The 18,560-nt window shown below is 38.7% G+C and overlaps 1 protein-coding gene across 2 annotated transcripts in view; it reads left to right on the top strand.

Moving 5' to 3' along the window:
* Positions 1 to 18,560, top strand: part of npas1 (neuronal PAS domain protein 1) — a 114,049-nt gene that overhangs the window by 63,185 nt on the left and 32,304 nt on the right. For both annotated transcript variants that reach the window (XM_057839092.1, XM_057839091.1), the window contains exons 4-5: positions 3,023 to 3,090; positions 14,942 to 15,031. In XM_057839092.1, coding sequence (XP_057695075.1) covers positions 3,023 to 3,090; positions 14,942 to 15,031 — 158 coding nt within the window. The remainder of the gene's footprint in view (positions 1 to 3,022; positions 3,091 to 14,941; positions 15,032 to 18,560) is intronic.

The raw sequence follows: 18,560 nt of genomic DNA, 5'->3' as shown, positions 1-18,560 counted from the left end.
TAAACTGCTGTATTTTAAGCCAAAAGAACTGTTGTGTTTGATAGAACAATATGTCTATATGCTGCCATAGCAGATTCGTGGGGCATTAAGCCCTGAAACTATTTTTAATTTGTCCGTTTTTACCCTGGAAACCCCCGTTTACAGATGTCGCACAACCGCTTTTGTTTCAACCCAGCCATAAAACAAAAGTAATTATATTTATTATTCAAAATGTCTGTCATTTTTAGCTCAGAATCATTACTTGATTTCTAATATTTCGTTTGTTTTAAAAAAAATTATTTCACTGTCATATTTTAAACTTTTAAACGAATTACGTCACAATGAAAAAATTGGCCCCTGTAAAAATTTCACGGATGTCTACCTCATAACTGTCGCTTAATTGTATTTTTTTTGTTTGTTACAGTCACATTTTCTGCATTATGTTAGATGATAAATAATCGATTCAAACAAAGAAAAATTAATTTTTAAAAAAGTTTTAAAAGAGTAAATATATGAAAATGAACATCTCGACCACTCCTTGATGTCTGTGATTTCTGCATCGCGACCCTTGTTATATTACCATGTTTCACCCATAAAATCCCCTAAAAATTCCAGCTGTGGCCATTCACAGCTGTTTCTTAACACTCGGTGATACATGCTACATGGAGTTTTTGGACCGAAAAGAGGTAAGTACGCGATAATATCTCGTTAAAATCATGGCGTCTTTAATTCTCCTCTTGCGTGCTCTCACCGCCAGTTAGGGTTTTGCTGTTATTTATTTTATTTTTTTTAAATGCCCTCCCTTTTCAAAATTTTTTTCCACTAGAAAATTGAGATTTTAAGCTTGCCAATGATTTGTCACACATGCATATCGCACAATTTTGAAATTTGGCCAAATTGGGGGTCTCAGAGTGGAACTTCAAGTCACCTGAGTGTTTTCCGCCATATATTTCATTAAACTAAATTTTTCCAGATGGAGGAGGCACACATTAAATATTTAAAGTGATATAGGCATCTTTGAGTGAACTTTAAGTAAAATTCAGGTATCTCGAGCCCGGGCCGAGTGTCCTCTTTTTTGGAAATCTAAATATGATATGATCACACTATTTTAACCTAATAGCCTCACATGCAGTGTCAAGGTATTTTCTACACCTTCGTCCAGCCATTGCCCGTTAAGTAGGTAAGTCACATTATTCGTTTGTTGACTTATGGAATTTGTGTTCATCCTTCAGAGGTGTTGGATAGTCATCCGATTTTTATCCACATAAGAATGAGCCGAGGTTAGATGTCGAAAAAATTGTTCACATTAAATAAAGAATCAGAGACGTGTTGTAAAGATCACGTCATTTTCAAAGTATCGGAATCGGCAAAAAAATATCGGACATGCCTTTTTTTAATTAATTTTTTTTTTTTTTTTAATCGTTTTCTAATTGTATTTAATGTTACAGACAAAATGTCTTACACTCATCCAGGGTAGTTTTGGCTTAAAGTAGGGGTATCAAATTTATTGCGTTAACGGCGGTAATTAATTTTTTAAAATTAATCACGTTAAATAAGTCACGCATGCGCTGCACGACCCACTCACGCATTGTCGCGTTCAATCTATAAAGACGCCGCTTTACCTATAGATAGCGCTAAAAGGCAGCGTATAATGAGTAGAGAGAATTTTGACAGCCTTTGGAGCCATTTTTATGTGGCTAAAGCCTTACAATACCTCTCTCAGCAATTAAAAATAACGTGGGTGGCAATGTGGGGAAGAAAGGTAGTAGTTGATCATTTTCATAACACCATATGTTCTTTCCCAACGCAGAGAAGATATATCAATTGGTGCCCCTACGCACAGTCATGGTTGCACTTCCCATCATGCATTTGGGCAGAAGTTAAATCGCTGCAGTATCATTTACTGAAAGCTGAACAAATACATTAGATGGCAATATTTAGTCACAATATACAAAGTCACATTTATCCTTTAAGAATTACAAGTCTTTCTATCCGTGGAGCCCTCTCACAGAAAGAATGTTAATAATGTAAATGCCATCTTGAGGATTTATTGTCATAATAAACAAATACAGTACTTATGTACTGTATGTTGAATTTATATATTCGTCCTAGTTTTATTCATATTTTTCTTAAAGCATTGCCAAAATGTATATGATCGGGAAAAATTATCGGGAATGATTGGAATTGAATCGGGAGCAAAAAAAAAAAAAATCTGATCGGGAAATATCGGGATCGGCAGATACTTAAACTAAAACGATTGGATCGGGAGCAAAAAAACATGATCGGAACAACCCTGTCAGGTTGCATATGGGCAAATATATCGGAATTAACTAGTTTGAAGGAGGTGTGTTTTTGCAGTGTACAGAGGGAGTTTTGCTGTTGTAGGCATGATCATTCGCCGATGAGCAGTCACTTTTACATTCCCTTTAACTGCTAGCCCTGCTAGTCTTGATGACTTTTAAGAACTATAGAATAGCCAATAATAAATGTGATGCATTTAATTAATTGATTAAACTAATTAGAGTATTGGGCATATGGTTTACACATGTTCATGAATGAAATACACCGCTCATGTCCGTGGAGATCATGTACAGTATGTCTCTGCCTACACCACGACCAAACTCATGTTAGACCGTCGGTTAACCTTGTGCCAAAATTTATTAGACAGCATCAAAAGAGGCTGACTGTACCTTCCAGTACACACCATCGCTACGTCAGTAAGCGCAGCTTGTCGCAGAGCCGTCTGCTAGTTTACAAAACAGATGCAGTTAGGCTTGCGCTAGAAGGAAAATAAATATGCGCTGGTTTCTATGCTCAAGTACTGTGCATAGTGTGCGAGGGAGAATTGAACGATGTCAGCAGCTTTAATTATCTAGTAATTTCATATCCTGAATTAATAGATAAATTAGTCTCGTGAAAAAAGCTCCTGGTAGACAATGAGCTGTTATCTCTAGGGTGTTGCTGAGTAGGATTCTTAGTCTTTTCAGCTTGGATGTTATTTTGCCCTAATGTCTTCTTGCTGTGTGTTCCTGTTTCTTTACAGTGAGACGGTCCACACATTCTCTGGCTACTGACATCTTTGAACAGCACCTAGGGGCTCACCTCCTGCAGGTAACTGCCGCAACACTTACATCTTCCTTACTGCCTTCTTTAGAACTTCACAGGATGAATAAATGAGGTTTTGATTCCCGTAGCTTTAGGGGGAGGGAAAGGTTTGTGTTCGGGGGTCATGTTTCATTTTTAAAATGGACGGATGTTAACAGGCCATTTGTAGATTAGGTGAAATAAAGTGATATTTATAATGCGTATGTAAAATGTGTTAAGTGTTTTTTAGGGCTGTCAAAATTATCGCGTTAACGGGCGGTAATTAATTTTTTTGATTACTCACATTAAAATATTTGACGCAATTAACGCACATGCCCCGCTCAAACAGATTAAAATGACAGCACAGTGCAATGCCAACTTCTTACTTGTGTTTTTTGGAGTTTTGTTGCCCTCTGCTGGCGCTTGGGTGCGACTGAGTTTAAGGGCTTAATTTTATAGATGGTTTGAATTGCGATTGTGATGTTTTAATTACGATTAATTAATTTTTAAGCTGTAATAAACTCGATTAAAAATTTTAATCATTTGACAGCCCTAGTGTTTTTATATTAATTGTAAAGCAATTCATTTGTCTTTCTATTGAATGCTTTATAAAACTCCACAACGGTCTTCACCAGTGTTGTTAATAACGGCGTTAGAATATAACGGCGTTACTAACGGCGTTATTTTTTTTCAGTAGTGGGTAATCTAATTAATTACTTTTCTCATCTTGGCAACGCCGTTACCGTTACTGAGGCGGGAAAGGCGTGCGTTACTATGCGTTACTAAGTTGGTTGAATAAAAAAAAAGTCTGAGAGAGATGGACTCACGGAGACGAAAGAGCAGAGCAGGAGTGGGGAAGACACCGTTGCAAACGCGATGCTAGGTGGCTTCAATAATACCTGACTGTAGCCATAGCCTACAAACTAAGCCCACATGATACGGTAGATATCACATATTATAAAACTAGATGCAAATGACAGACACAGTGGCGTTAGCAACATATCTAAAGAACTAGATGCGTCAGTAAACAGCCTCCATCTTAAAGCAGTAGACCTCTTAGGAAAGCTCTGTTGTAGACAACCTTCCTAGCGAACCTAAGTAACCTTTTATCTAAAATGCTCCTAAATCGGCAAAATCTTCACTTAAATCTATCTTTAAATGACGAAACAGTTTTAAAACTTACACATGTCGGAAGTACACAGAAAGGAACTAATGCAATAACGGGAACAATTTTAACAACTTTAACGGTCGATTCAGAACATTAAATGACTTCCACACATAGCAAAGGTTACTATCTAGTTATCGCAATATCCGCAATACCCCAGTGTCTAGTTAAGTTTAGGGTAAAGAATAGGGCTAGGGCCAATTGTCCCCAAAACACTTTAAACTTTGCATTGTGTGACCTGTTTTTGTTTGTTTGTTCTTTTTTTTTTTTTTTTTTTTTTGAGAAAAAAAAATATATATATATCACCAGTTACTTTGCCAAGTCACTAATTGCTTTTACATTCAGGTAACTGAGTTACTAAAACAATTACTTTTTGGGAGAAGTAATTTGTAACTGTAATTAATTACTTTTTTAAAGTAAGATTAACAACACTGGTCTTCACACACCCCAAATACTCAAAACTCAATGATATGTGCAGGTCAAAGGAAAACCAAGTGTTCATGTACAATGGTAATTTAAATAGTATGAGAATTCTTTTAAGGAACCGCAGATAGAGACCTCTGATATGAGCATAGGAAGCTGCTAAGCCATGTAATATTTGATGAGGACTTAACAACACTTTTAAAAATCAAATCATGAATTGGACTGGAGCCAATCAACCACACTGTAAAAAATACATTTTTAAAAAATCATTAAATGTTGAATTACAGTAAAATATTGGCATGTGTTTACAAGAATTTTACTTTGAAAATGCTTTTTTAAAAGCCGGAAAATACGAATTATAAACAGTAAAAGACTTCAAAAACCACCGTAGCGTTTATAGCAGTTTTTTTAGATGACTTTTTTTTCAATAAACAAAATTCACGGTAGAAAAAATAATGTATATATACACTGTATTTTTCAGACTATAAGGTACACCTGACTATAAGCTGCCACCCACCAAATGTGACACGTAAACGGCATTTGTTTATAGCGAAGCGGCAATGGACAATAAGCCGCGGTTGGCCTCACTTTATTATGGGATATTTCCACTAAAAGATACTAACCGTTAACACTTTATTGGACAGCGGAATCATAAGACCAAATGAACCACCATGAAGCTTCATAGCCTTAAGAAGTTTCATTTGGCCATCACTGCTCCCTTGGGGGAGACAGTCAACCACTGCTGCCACCTGCTGTCAACACTGTTGTCGTCCAACATGCCTCCTAGCATGCATTGCAGCGGAACAGATGTAAATAACGATCAAAAATTTTGTTCTGTGCTAATTATGTTCAGTTACTCTTCCAGTTGTTTCATTAATTGCTAGCTCTGGTATATGGTAACACTTTATTTGACAGTGGCGCCATAAAACTGTCATAAGACCATCATAATTATGACATGACACTGCCATGAGCATTAATGAATGCTTATGACAATGTCATTTTATGTCATCCGGCAAATTATCTCCCTTTTGAATCGATGTAAACGATCCGAGCTAAACATAACATGATTTGCCGAATGATACTTAACATCTGTCATAAGCATTCATTAATGCTCATGATAGTTTCATGTCACAATTATGATGGTCTTGTGGCAGTCTTATGACGCCGCTGTCAAATAGAGTGTTACCTATTAACCCAAATAAATCAACAAATAAGCCGCATTGGACTATTAGCCGCAGGATTCAAAATTAGGGAAAAAGTAGCGGCTTATAGTGTGTGGTTCTGTATATATATATATTTTTTTTTTTTTTACCGTGACCGATATGCAGCCAGTCTTGAGTGTGGTGATAACATCACGTCACACCTTTTCTCATTGTCTCCACCTCTCCAACCTGAATTCAAACTCACACTGTCATCTTGGCAGTCGAGCGTGCTGACTACTGAGCTACCAAATACCAATTGGAGTAAGTAATGTGGCTGTGGAAGGTTAGGGAAATCCTTCTTCCTGAGAACCTATAAAAAAGTATTCTGGTCTTCTGGCTCAATAGTAAGCACGCTTGACACCACAGTGATAGTGCAGGTTCAAACCACAGTTGGAAAGATAGGAATAAAAAAACAATAAAGCACAGTGACATCACCACCACCATCAGTCCAGTTGCAAATACATAATTCTTACAGTTATTAGCTGTAAAACAACAGTTAAAATGCCGTTCTAATGTATTTATTCAATTAATTTGACAGTAAACATTTTACACTTTTCCCGTTTTCTTTAATGATACAAATCTAACAATCACAGCTGTAAGTATCTTACCCTAAAAAAAAAAAAAAAACACACACATTTTATAAATACAGTCATGACCAAAAGTATTGGCACCCCTGCAATTCTGTCTGATAATGCTCAATTTCTCCCAGAAAATGATTGCAATTACAAATGCTTCGGTAGCAATATCTTCATTTATTTTGCTTACAATGAAAAAACACAAAAGAGGAAGGGGAAAAAAAATCATTATCATTTTACACAAAACTCCAAAAATGGGCCGGACAAAAGTATTGGCACCTTTTGAAAAATCGTGTGATGCTTCTCTAATTTTTGCAAGTTACAGCACTTGTTACTTACCTGTGGCACATAACAGGTGGTGGCAATAACTAAATCCCACTTGCAGCCAGTTAAAATGGATTAAAGTTGACTCAACCTATACCCTGTGTCCTTGTGTGTACCACATTGAGGATGGAGAAAAGATAGAAGACCAAACAGTCTGAGGACTTGAGAAGCAAAATTGTGAAGAAGCATGGGCAATTTCAAGGCTAAAAGTCCATCTCCAAAGACCTGAATGTTCTTGTGTCTACCGTGCGCAGTGTCATCAATAGACCCTACTCACGTGACGTCATAGTCACGCCCCCGCGCCATGTTGTCCGTATACTCGTCATGTTAATGCATTAGCGCTTCGTAAATTCCTCCTATTATGGCGTGTTTTTCTGCTCGTTAACATTAATAATCAAAATGGTGAAGTCGTGTGTGGCAGTCGGTTGCAAAAACAGAGAAGATAGACGGAGAGACTTGAAGTTTTACCGTATTCCGAGAGACCCGGAGAGGAGACCGAGATTGACTGCTGCAATTCAACGAGAAAACTGGGCTCCAAACGACTACCACACATTATGTAGAAGTCATTTTATATCTGGTAAGATGCATGTAATATATATTTAGAGGGTTTTGGGCTGACAACCACAATTAAGATCATTGCTAGGCTAATCGCCGACAACATACACTCAGACGTTGTGAATGAACTACCTGAAAATATATAATTATAAGGGGATAATCAGACAGTTGTCATACAATTAATTTACAATTTCACTATTGAGGTCAAAAGCCAAAAAATAAATTCAACTAGGGACAATCGGGAGTAGTGCTATCACACTTCATATTTATTACATATTATATATGTATGTAGTGAGAGTGCTATCGCTAAACCATATAAACATCCATTGACAAATGACATGAAATACATTAGACTTGACAGTGGATGTTAGCAAGAACAAAAGATTTTGAATTGAAAATTTCGTAACTCACCTTCCCGAGCACACGATAGATTCCTGCCGAATTTTCGTGGACGAGGACCTGTTTCACCCAACCAGCAACGAAGTATTTATAAGCCTCCAAGCTCTTAAAGTTTTTCAAACTTTTGTGAGAATAGGCTGATTTTGTTTGGACAAGATAGTTGTAAATATCAGGGTAGCTAGCAGATGTCAGGCAAAGACGGCAAAGACAGCGGGTCGAAAAACATCGATTTAGGCATCAAATATGGATCTGGCGAATGGATAAACTGAAGCTTTTCCACATAACGCCTTTGATGCAACGCATCCAATGAGTTTACAGCGTCAGATAACACCGGTGCTTCCATGAATTGCTCTATAACTTGCACGACTAATTGAAAACAATGAGAATAAGTCTAAAAAATACGGACAATATGGCGGGCGGATACAGCGACAGGTCATTTTGTGACGTAGGTGAGTAGTGTCTATAAGTGCAAAGCCCATTGCACTGTGGCTAACCTCCCTAGATGTGGACGGAAGAAAACAAAAATTGACGAGATATTTCAACAAAAGATTGTGCAGATGGTGGATAAAGAACCTCGACTAACATCCAAACAAGTTCAAGCTGTCCTGCAGTCCGAGGGTACAACGGTGTCAACCTGTACTATCCGTCTGCGTCTGAATGAAAGGGACTCTATGATAGTATACCTAGGAGAACCCCGCTTCTAATCCAGATACATAAAAAAGCCAGGCTGGAGTTTGCCAAAACCTACTTGAGAAAGCCAAAAACATTTTGCAAGAAAAGTTGAGCTTTTGGGGGAAAGGCACTAACATAGAGTTTACAGGGGAAAAACCGAGGCCTTCAAAGAAAAGAACACGGTCCCCACAGTCAAAGATGGGGGAGGTTTTCTGATGTTTTGGGGTTGCTTTGCTACCTCTGGCACTGGACTGCTTGACCGTGTGCATGGCATTACGAAGCACTACCAAAAAATTATTTTGCAGCATAATGTAGGGCCCAGTGTGAGAAAGCTGGGTCTCTCTCAGAGGTCTTCCAGCAGGACAATGACCAAAACACACTTCAAAAAGCACTAGAAAATGGTTTGAGAGAAAGCACTGGAGACTTCTAAAGTGGCCAGTAATGAGTCCATACCTGAATTCCATACAACACCTGTGGAGAGATCTGAACATGGCAGTTTGGAGAAGGCACCCTTCAAATCTCAGAGACCTGGAGCAGTTGGCCAAAGAAGAATGGTCTAAAATTCCAGCACAGTGTTGTAAGAAACTCATTGATGAATACCAGAAGCGGTTGTTCGCAGTTTTTTTGTCTAAAGGTTTTGCTACCAAGTATTAGGCTGAGGGTGCCAATACTTTTGTCCGGCCCATTTTTGGAGTTTTGTGTAAAAGGATCATGATTGTTTTTCATTCTCTTTTGTGTTTTTTCATTGCAAGCAAAATAAATGAAGATATTACTACCAGAGCATTTTTTAATTGCAATCATTTTATGGGAGAAATTGAGCATTATCTGACAGGTGCCAATACTTTTGGCCAGCACTGTATATAAACATGTTTTTTTACAGTGGAGTATTGGGTTAATACAATGTTTCTCATTTTCTTCTGTTCATGGACATAATGAGACAGTATCTAGCTAGAACTTGAGTTCATGTAAATACTTGATGGGTTCGATTAAAGAATAGAGAGGGCTGGTATGAGGCCCTCTTGCCATATTGTACCCACCCCGTTATAGCTAAGCAACCCATCTGGGCGGCAAGCTTTCGGAAAATGTCTTTAGCTGACCTGTGTACTTTTTGCACAGGTGAATTGTAGGCTGAAGAGTGTGAAGCAGGAGGACTGCGGGCGGGATGAGGTGCAGCATGTAGACACTCAGAGGAAGGTAACGCCGCAGATTAGGTAGAGGCTGAGGGGAAGACGGCATTTGGAAGAGCAAGCGGAGCAGAGAGGGATAAGAGGGAACTACAAGGATTAAGGGAGGAATGGAATAAGGGAGGCGTGGGAGCAGGTGGAGAGAGATTGGGAATTTAGAAGTGAGACAGTTTGCGAGGAAAAAATAAAGAAGCCGTCGTGCTCCTCTGGCATTTTAAAGAGGGACGAGAGACTTAGGGAGCGATGTTGATAGGAATCAAATTAACGCTGCGGAAGAGGGGTGGGGGGGACGGTATGATTCTTTCCTCCCCAGCCGTCCTCCGGCCGTAATAGCCTGATAATTGCACTTTAGTTCTCCGACATTCAGGCGGCTGGTTTTCTGCTCGCCACGACACACGACTCCCCGCACCCCACACGGCCACGCATTTGCATACTGGATGTGTCACTTGCATAAATTACCGTTGCCACTTTAAGCACCGGGCCCGCCAAAATAGCAATCATTCTTCAGAGGGAAGTGGCCCTGCTCTGTGTGCATGCATACCTTTACTATGTGTGTGTGCGCGTGTACGTGTGTAGTAGCTTGTTGTGACGATTAATATTTTTCGGTGAAGCGGTCCCCTCTAATGGGCTGGTTGTATACCTTTCACTTCTCATTAGACTCACTGCAGACTGTAATGACTCTGGTTTTATCTGTGTCTCTGTTGCTGTCTGCATATGTATGTGTATGTGTCTGTGTGTGTGCGGTTCAGGAGATACAGTGTACTGCTGTGGTTGTGAGTTCATTACATCTGATTGAAAGCAGCTCTGCGCTGTGCACTCCACAGATCTGAGTCTCTTTTATGCGTTTATCTTTTAGCATGTGTGTGCATGCAAGTCTTTTTTTTTTTTTTTTTTTACTTGTTAGGAACATGTAGCTCTTTGTCAGTTCTGCCTGCCTGCCTGGCACTAGTAATGCAGGTTTTGTTGATGTAAACAATTCAAAAGGCCTTAGATGGGCTAACAACTAGCATCAGCATTGCAGTTTTATATTCCTTTAATAACATTTAAAGAGCATACGACAGGGGGGAAAAAGTCTTAAATAGCATTATTATGTGAATTAGAATCATATTTTGAGACGATTCGACTATATACAACAATTTAGCAAAGTGCAGATGACGAGAATTTAGTCTTTTAATCTGCCGGTTAGCCACGCCTACCATTATAGGGCTCTAGCGTCCCCAACAGGTGGATGACGTCAGCGGGAGACTGGGCTCATTGGTTTTACTATTCAGCCCATTGAGGAGGAATTATGCAGAACGAGGAAAACGCGACGAAGAGAGCCGCAAAATGTCATTGTTTCAGTCTCTCTACTCCAATATTTTTGCAGGATATTCTTTTTATCCAAGTATTTTTTCCCCAATAGCTAAATAAATGGCTTGAGAAGGACCAGTGAGCCCGTCGAGGGGGAACTATTCACAACGAGGAAAACGCGATGAACAGAGCTGCAAAATGTCATTGTTTCTGTCTCTTTACTTCAGTATTTTTACAGGATATTCTTTTTATCCAAGTATTTTCCCCAATTGCTAAAAAAATGGCATGGTCATGACAAATAACAGTCTTGTGCTAAATGGAATATGAAATAATAAAAATTCACTTATTCAGGACGACATGGCAAAATTACTCCATCAAGTTCAAAACTGTCGACTTCACCTTCACTGTCGTACCTCCCGAACGATATTTTATGACACCTAAATCAGACATATGTCATTTCCCTTCCCCGGCTTTGGAGAATGTAAACAAACCAAAAGGCGTGACAGCTAGCTGACATGCTAACCCGAACCGAGTGATGTTTCAAAGTCTTCGAAGCGGAAAATCACACATAACTAGCCCAGATTATTTGACATGATGACTGGGTTGTGGATTGTCTTCGCGGATCGGCAAAACTGCCCGGCGGAGAGCAATTTACAGTTCGTTCGACAGAGGAGGGCGACTGCAGTTGTTGTGCATCTAACGTGCAGCTAATGTGCATGAGGAGCGCTTTTTACATGCCTATCAATGATCAAACGTAAGTAGTCCTTTATTTAAAGAAAGTTTGTAGTGTTTACTTTGTAATCGCTGTATTCATATTTAACATAATACAAAACAAGATGTTTACTCACTTCCTCGTAAATCCACTGGTCCCACAGTAGTAGGGCTTGTTTTGGCCAAGATCCACAGTGAATGGAAACCTTTTGAAACTCCAAAAAGGCGCACACGCCTCTCCTTACATACATACATACAGCAAGATTTTTCTGCAGCTGTTTGGCTGGCGTGATGTGAAAAATAAACGTATTAATTCGCAAAGTCAGCTGAATCCTTAGTCCTCATACACAACAGTGCGGCTGTATAGTGAAGAGGACGCCTTCATCCGTACACGTCACAGCGCCCTCCTCCTCAATGCAAGACTAAAGCCGGAAGTCACTCATTTTCATGGCACGGGATTAAAAAAACTAAATAAATATAGCGATCGCTTCCACACACATCCAAGCGGTCCATATCATTGAGGAGCATAAAATACCGCGTGTATTATGAAATAAACATCCTTTTTCGTGTCACATGCACTTTAAACACAAACAGTAGATTAACTTATTTAGGCAGATAGTACAAAAATACTCCCACTCAAGCCACTTTCACACATACCCAGTGGTGAAAGTGGGCCAGAACGGTCAGGAACGCAGTTCCGGTATAAGATTCAGGGCCGGAACGCATTTCTGGTATAAGATTCAGGGCCGGAATGCTGTTCCGGTACAAGGTGCTTGGATTCCAAAAAATCTGACGGCAACTGTCAGAACGCTATGTAAAAAAAAAAAAAAAAAAAAATGCTAAGCTGCCACACTTGCATTTCATTTCCAAGAAGAAAACAATCTACCAGCATCAGATTTACATACACAAGTGTAAACAACAAGCATAATAAAGTGTTTGTGTCGCGTAATCTGTTACCACCGATATTTATTATTTATTTTATTCCACGAACGGCATGGAGGTTTCACCAGCTTCTGCAGTTATCTGACGTCTGACGATGATGAGTCAGGTCAATGTGCGAATGCACGCAGCAAAGCAAAACACCTGGACTCATTTATCCGTTCTGTTGGCTGACATACTGACATATGATCAGCAGAGATAGTTAGCTCTGATTGTTTCAAACGTGCATGTTTTCTGGAACAGCAGAAAAAAAAAAAAAGAAAAAAAAAAGGTTGTTGAATTGAAGTGACAAAAAAGGGCAATGCAATAGAAAATGTATCAAATCTTTAAGAGCAAGGAAATAGTTGAGGAGGCTTATTTATCACATTTAGTTTCATTTGCTCTGATGGGGAAGTTCAGAACATCTTAGCTGTCAATGTGTACATTGGACTTATATTTGTTCATTTATGTTAGGCTACTTATTCATTTCCTTTAAAAAGTCAATGTTCACGCGATCTTCATAATATATTCCATTTCACTCTGCATAATAAAAGTCGTACTTATTTTTCTGAATGTATATTACTTATATCTTTATTATTTAAAAAAAAGAAAGAAAGAAAGCCAAAGTAAATGTTTACATTAACTTCAATTTTAATATACATCCTATGTTCTCATGTACTTAAAATTGAGATTTGGCATTTAGTATGTGAGGAAATAAGGGAAAATAAAAATTAGGAGATGGAGGTTGAGGTTATTGCCAATACAATTTTGAATGAAAATCAGTTTTTGTATGTGTTATAGAAATAACTGTGCCAATACAGTTTTCTTTGCATTTCATTAGTTTTAGGAGGTTTGACACCCCCCCCCCCCCCCCCCCAAAAAAAATGAAAATAAATAAACAAAATTTCTGGCTCCGTGGCAACCTTCACGTCGGGGAGTTCCGGCAAAAAATTCTAGCCACTTTCACCCCTGCACATACGTAAAGCCCGTTAAAATCCCGGGATTTAAACAGGTAACCTTTATGTGTGAAAGCAATTTACCGGGTCGACTGACACGTAGATGACGTGGACATTTACCGAGTCGCATCTTAGGGGCAGTTTACATGGCGACTCTGCGACACTAAGACGCAATGACTGTATTGCGGAATGGCCTCGCCTTTATATGGTGTCGGCGAAAACGGAAGGCGGTGACGCAAACCTTTGAATCCGGGCTCCAAAGTGGAAGGATTCGATTGAGGGGGCTTGATCTGCATCCATATCAATGGAAATCTCACGCGCCAATAACGTCAGCACTCGCACACGTCACATTGGGCGTGCGCAGCGGTGCTACTAAACATTAAAAACAGCAAATATGGCGGAGCGTCAGCTTGAATTTACTGTTTTTATAGTATTTTTAGTTTAAATATGTTGAATGTTTATATTTTTTGTGTGTTTTGAAGCAAAAGAAAAATGCTGTTGCATGGAATGGGCGGGTATGTTGTCTTCCGGGCTGAGGAGGTTGTTGGTGTCAAAGTGCATCATTGGCTGTCACCTTGTAAATCGTCACAATCTGTAAATCTGAACCATATAATTGCAAATTTGAAATTTGTCGTATTCTCGGAGCGTCACCATGTAAACTGCCCCTTAGTATAAACTGCGGGACTTTCCCAGGAAGCTTTATGTGTGAATGCAGGCGTTAAATTCCCGGGTCACAGTACTATGGCTGATGACGTAAACATCATGTCTGGCCGATCGTCATTTCCTTTTTCTTCGCAGTAAGAGGAAAAGCGGTAAACAAACATCAAAATTATCAACATGGCAAAGTGAAAATAGCAAAATTAAACTGAAAACATCATGAAATTAAATTGCTACTGAATCATAGAGCCGAGGAAGAGAGTCCATCGTCCATCTTTTGAAATGTGTGGTTTATTTTGTTGCCTATGCCGACCAAAAATGACGTAATTTCCGGGTAATAAAATCGCGTCAGCCGCCCTCACCGCACAGAGAGCGGGGAGGCATCACAGGACAAGTCTGTTAAAGTGTCCAACCCAAGTTATCCCTGGGATATCTCTCCATGTGTTAAAGCAATGATGCGGACAAATCCCGTGTCATCTTGCACAGTAATTTACCGGGATAAAAGTCTGAAAGGGGCTTTAGAGCCATATGTTCTTTATCCTCTGTGAAGAATATGTTGTGCAGCTGATTTCTAAATGATTGTTTTTACTTTTGTTTTTTTAAAGGGCTAACTTGTAACAGATTAATGACATTTCATTGTTCACATGTAAAAAAAATAATTTGCAATACTTCTACATGACACAGCTTGTGTATGCGTTTCTGTGTGCATACGTGTCCTTTTAAATTTAAAAAGGGTTGTGGAGTGACAGTTTGTTTGCTGATTCTGATTTGTTCGATAAACGCTAATTGCTCTAATTTGAATGTCCTATTTGCCTTTGTGTGTGCTCGTGTGCGTGTGTGTACACAGTCTTTGGACGGCTTTGTGTTCGTGGTCAGCCAGGAGGGACGCTTTCTTTACATCTCAGAGACAGTTTCTATCTACCTGGGACTCTCGCAGGTGAGGAAAACTCAACACGTGCACACACTCTATCATTCATTCATCTTCATTCATCATTTATTTACATGGAACCTCCATTTGTTCTATAGGAAATCATAGGAATAGAAATAATCCATTCCAGGGTCCAGCAGTCTCAATGATGAATCCTTTATTAACTCTACAGGCCATTTTAAGGGCATTTTACATTATTAATAGGCATGCAAATTTGAAAATATGTTAAACACTATTCATATTAATGGATCTTTACATTGTGAAGGTGATTTATGTCACAGTTGAGATATTAGGTATCCCTGTTTTTATATAATTGTTCAGCACTTTTATGAACAGTGCTTAAATTCAACATCCACTGACACGCTTTCAATGAACAATTCTCGATGTATGACTATTTTTAACAGTAAATTTCAAAGTCAATTCACCCCAAATTTAGGGCAGTCACATTTTAACAGAATAAATATTTGTACGGTATAAACATAGCGTATCTTGCAGTTGGTAGTAGAAATTGTTTTTCTTCGATCATAAGAAAAGATTACACCGGCAGCTCCTGCAATGAAATCATTGTTTTGCCTTCGAAGCTCTCTCTCTCTCGGTCTTGTTTTAAGGTGTCACAAAAGCAAATAATTATTGACTTTTTTTTTCTACTGAAAGAAGAGACTAACCTTCCTTTAAGAGACTTTGTTGCTTTTATTGTCACAGGACAGAATGTTCTCTGGCTCTTGAAAGATCAGTCAAAATGCTGTAAAAGGGGTCAATGGAGAACTCTTGTTTTGATAATGGATGGCAGTTAATGGAGATTTCAGAAAGTGATTTACTTTCTCAAAAATGAGAAGTAAAAAGATGAAATATTTGTACTCTTACTAGGGCTGTCAAAATTATCGCGTTAACGGGTGGTAATTATTTTTTTATTTGATCACGTTAAAATATTTGACGCATTTAACGCATATGCCCCGCTCAGACAGATTAAAATTAGGGTTGTTCGATCATGTTTTTTTGCTCCCGATCCGATCCTGATCGTTTTAGTTTGAGTAGCTGCAGATCCCGATATTTACATTTACATTTTGGCAATGCATTAAGAAAAAAATGCATAAAACTCGGATGAATATATACATTCAACATATAGTACATAAGTACTGTATTTCTTTATTATGACAATAAATCCTCAAGATGGCATTTACATTATTAACATTCTTGCTGTGAGAGGGATCCACGGATAGAAAGACTTGTGACTTTGTATATTGTGACTAAATATTGCCATCTAGTGTATTTGTTGAGCTTTCAGTAAATGATACTGTAGCCATGCCCAAATGCATGATGGGAAGTGGAACCGTGACTGTGCGTAGTGCTACCAATTGATATATCTTCTCTGCGCTGGGAAATAACATAAGGTGTCAAGAAAAAGATCAATCGCTACCTTACGTCCTTCCCCACATTGCTTCCCATGATATTTCTGATAGTCGGGAGAGGGATTGCAAGGCTTTAGCCAATTAAAAAAAGGCTCCAAAGGCTGCCAAAATTCACTCTACTCATTTTACGCTGCCTTTTATCTCTCTATATAGGTAAAACGGCGCCATTACAGATTGAGCACGACAATGCGTGAGTGGGTCGTGCAGAGCATGCATTAATTGCATTAAATATTTTAACGTGATACATTTTTCAAAAAATCAATTACCGCCTTTAATGGGATGAATTTGATAACCCTACCTTAAGCCTAAACTAAAGACTCTGGATGAGTGTAACATATTATGTCTGTAACGTTAAATACAATTAGAAAACGATTTAATTAAAAAAAAAAAATATATATATATATATATATATATATTTTTTTTTTTTAAAAGCTATGGCCTATATTTTTTTGCCGATTCCGATACTTTGAAAATGACGTGATCGGACCCGATCGATCGTGACATCTCTAGTTTTAATATAAAATTTCTATGACTTGTACTAACATTTATCTTTTAAGAAATCTCCAGAAGAAGTCTTTCTATCCATGGATTGCTTTAACAGAATGTTAATACTGTTAATGCCATCTTGTTGATTTACTGTTATGATAAACAAATACAGTACTTATGTACAGTATGTTGAATGTATACAGTACATCCGTCTTGTGTCTTATCTTTCCATTCCAACAATAATTTACAGAAAAATATGGCATATTTTATAGATGGCTTGAATTGCGATTAATTACGATTAATTAATTTTTAAGCTGCGATTAACTCGATTAAAATTTTTAATCGTTTGACAGCCCTAATTCTTACGGAAACGAAGAAATAATAATTTTGATATTTCCAAATACTATTAAATGAAGGCAGCTGTGGTATGAACCTTACATCCGTGGAGGTATCATACATCTGTTCGGCACTGGTACAGTACATGCAGTGTGTGTTTATCCGTGTGCGTGAGCGTCCCCACACTCCTCTCCTTAGCTCCCTCGCTCTCTAGGTGCTCACCTCTGTTGATTGCCTGTGGCCTCTTGTACTGTGAATGTTAAGTCCTGCCATTTTGCCCAGATGCATAAATAATAACAGTAATTACTGGGCCAGCAATCAAAGTGTCGCCCCGGCACGCTGGGCCTGTCTAGGGGAACAAATCGATAGGCATCTTAAAAGCCACATTGATTGTAGGGAGGGGGAAAAACACCAAGGGGGATGGCATGATAGATAGAGACAGTCGGGAGGCAAGGGGGGGAGGTGGAGGAAGGTGGAGAGGTATGATAAGGGAGGAATGTTTCAAAGCGAGAAGAAGACGTGTATAGAGAGAGAGTGGGAAAGAAAAGGGGGAAATGAGCTAAGCGCGACAATAATGGATGTAAATTAGAGTCATTTTAATTGTGGGAATTGCCTGTGATTGAAGGTCTGCAGGCGGCCATGTTAAATAAGATGATTTTTCCCAATCTCAGTACAGTAATCAAAAAGCTGTGTATGGACTGAAAGATCTTTGGTCACCGCGGTAGGCTCACATTTTTCCCTTACTCATACTCATTGCATTTCTTTAATATTTTTATGGCGTAAGCAGTCCATTCATCCAATAGGAGGCAGTAATTCACCATTTTCATTTGGACAAGTAAGGCTTGCATTAAATGATAATGTTTTAGTGTTTTCAGTAACTCACGCGTTACTGTAATCTGATTACTTTCTTTCAGTAACGAGGAATCTTAACGCGTTCATTTTTCCAAACCAGTAATCTGATGAGTTTCCTTAGTGTCTGTGTGTTACCATTTTGTTATTGCCTCATAATGTATGTAGAATTAAGAATACTGTAGTCGTGTACGAAGAGTACTTTGAATATAAAATGCTAGAAACGTTCCCGGTAGTTCGTTTCCATGGTAACCGCTCACAGCTACTTCCTGTTTTGGTCTCGAGTCACACGCGCTAAGTGTTTTGGTACAGAGAAAGGCGTGGGCCAGGCTTCCAGCGAGGGTACACATTCGAGCCAAGTATTGAGATGTGCGAGGGAATGTTGATCTGTGTACATCCATGAATGAATGTGAGTATTTTTCCGTCATTCTGGAGGGTATCATCGATTGGGTTGGGCA

This window comes from Corythoichthys intestinalis, chromosome 6 (genome assembly GCF_030265065.1).
Source record: "Corythoichthys intestinalis isolate RoL2023-P3 chromosome 6, ASM3026506v1, whole genome shotgun sequence".
Classification (NCBI taxonomy): domain Eukaryota; kingdom Metazoa; phylum Chordata; class Actinopteri; order Syngnathiformes; family Syngnathidae; genus Corythoichthys; species Corythoichthys intestinalis.
The sequence above is the reverse complement of the archived record's forward strand: the minus strand, read 5'-3'. Positions and strand labels throughout refer to the sequence as shown.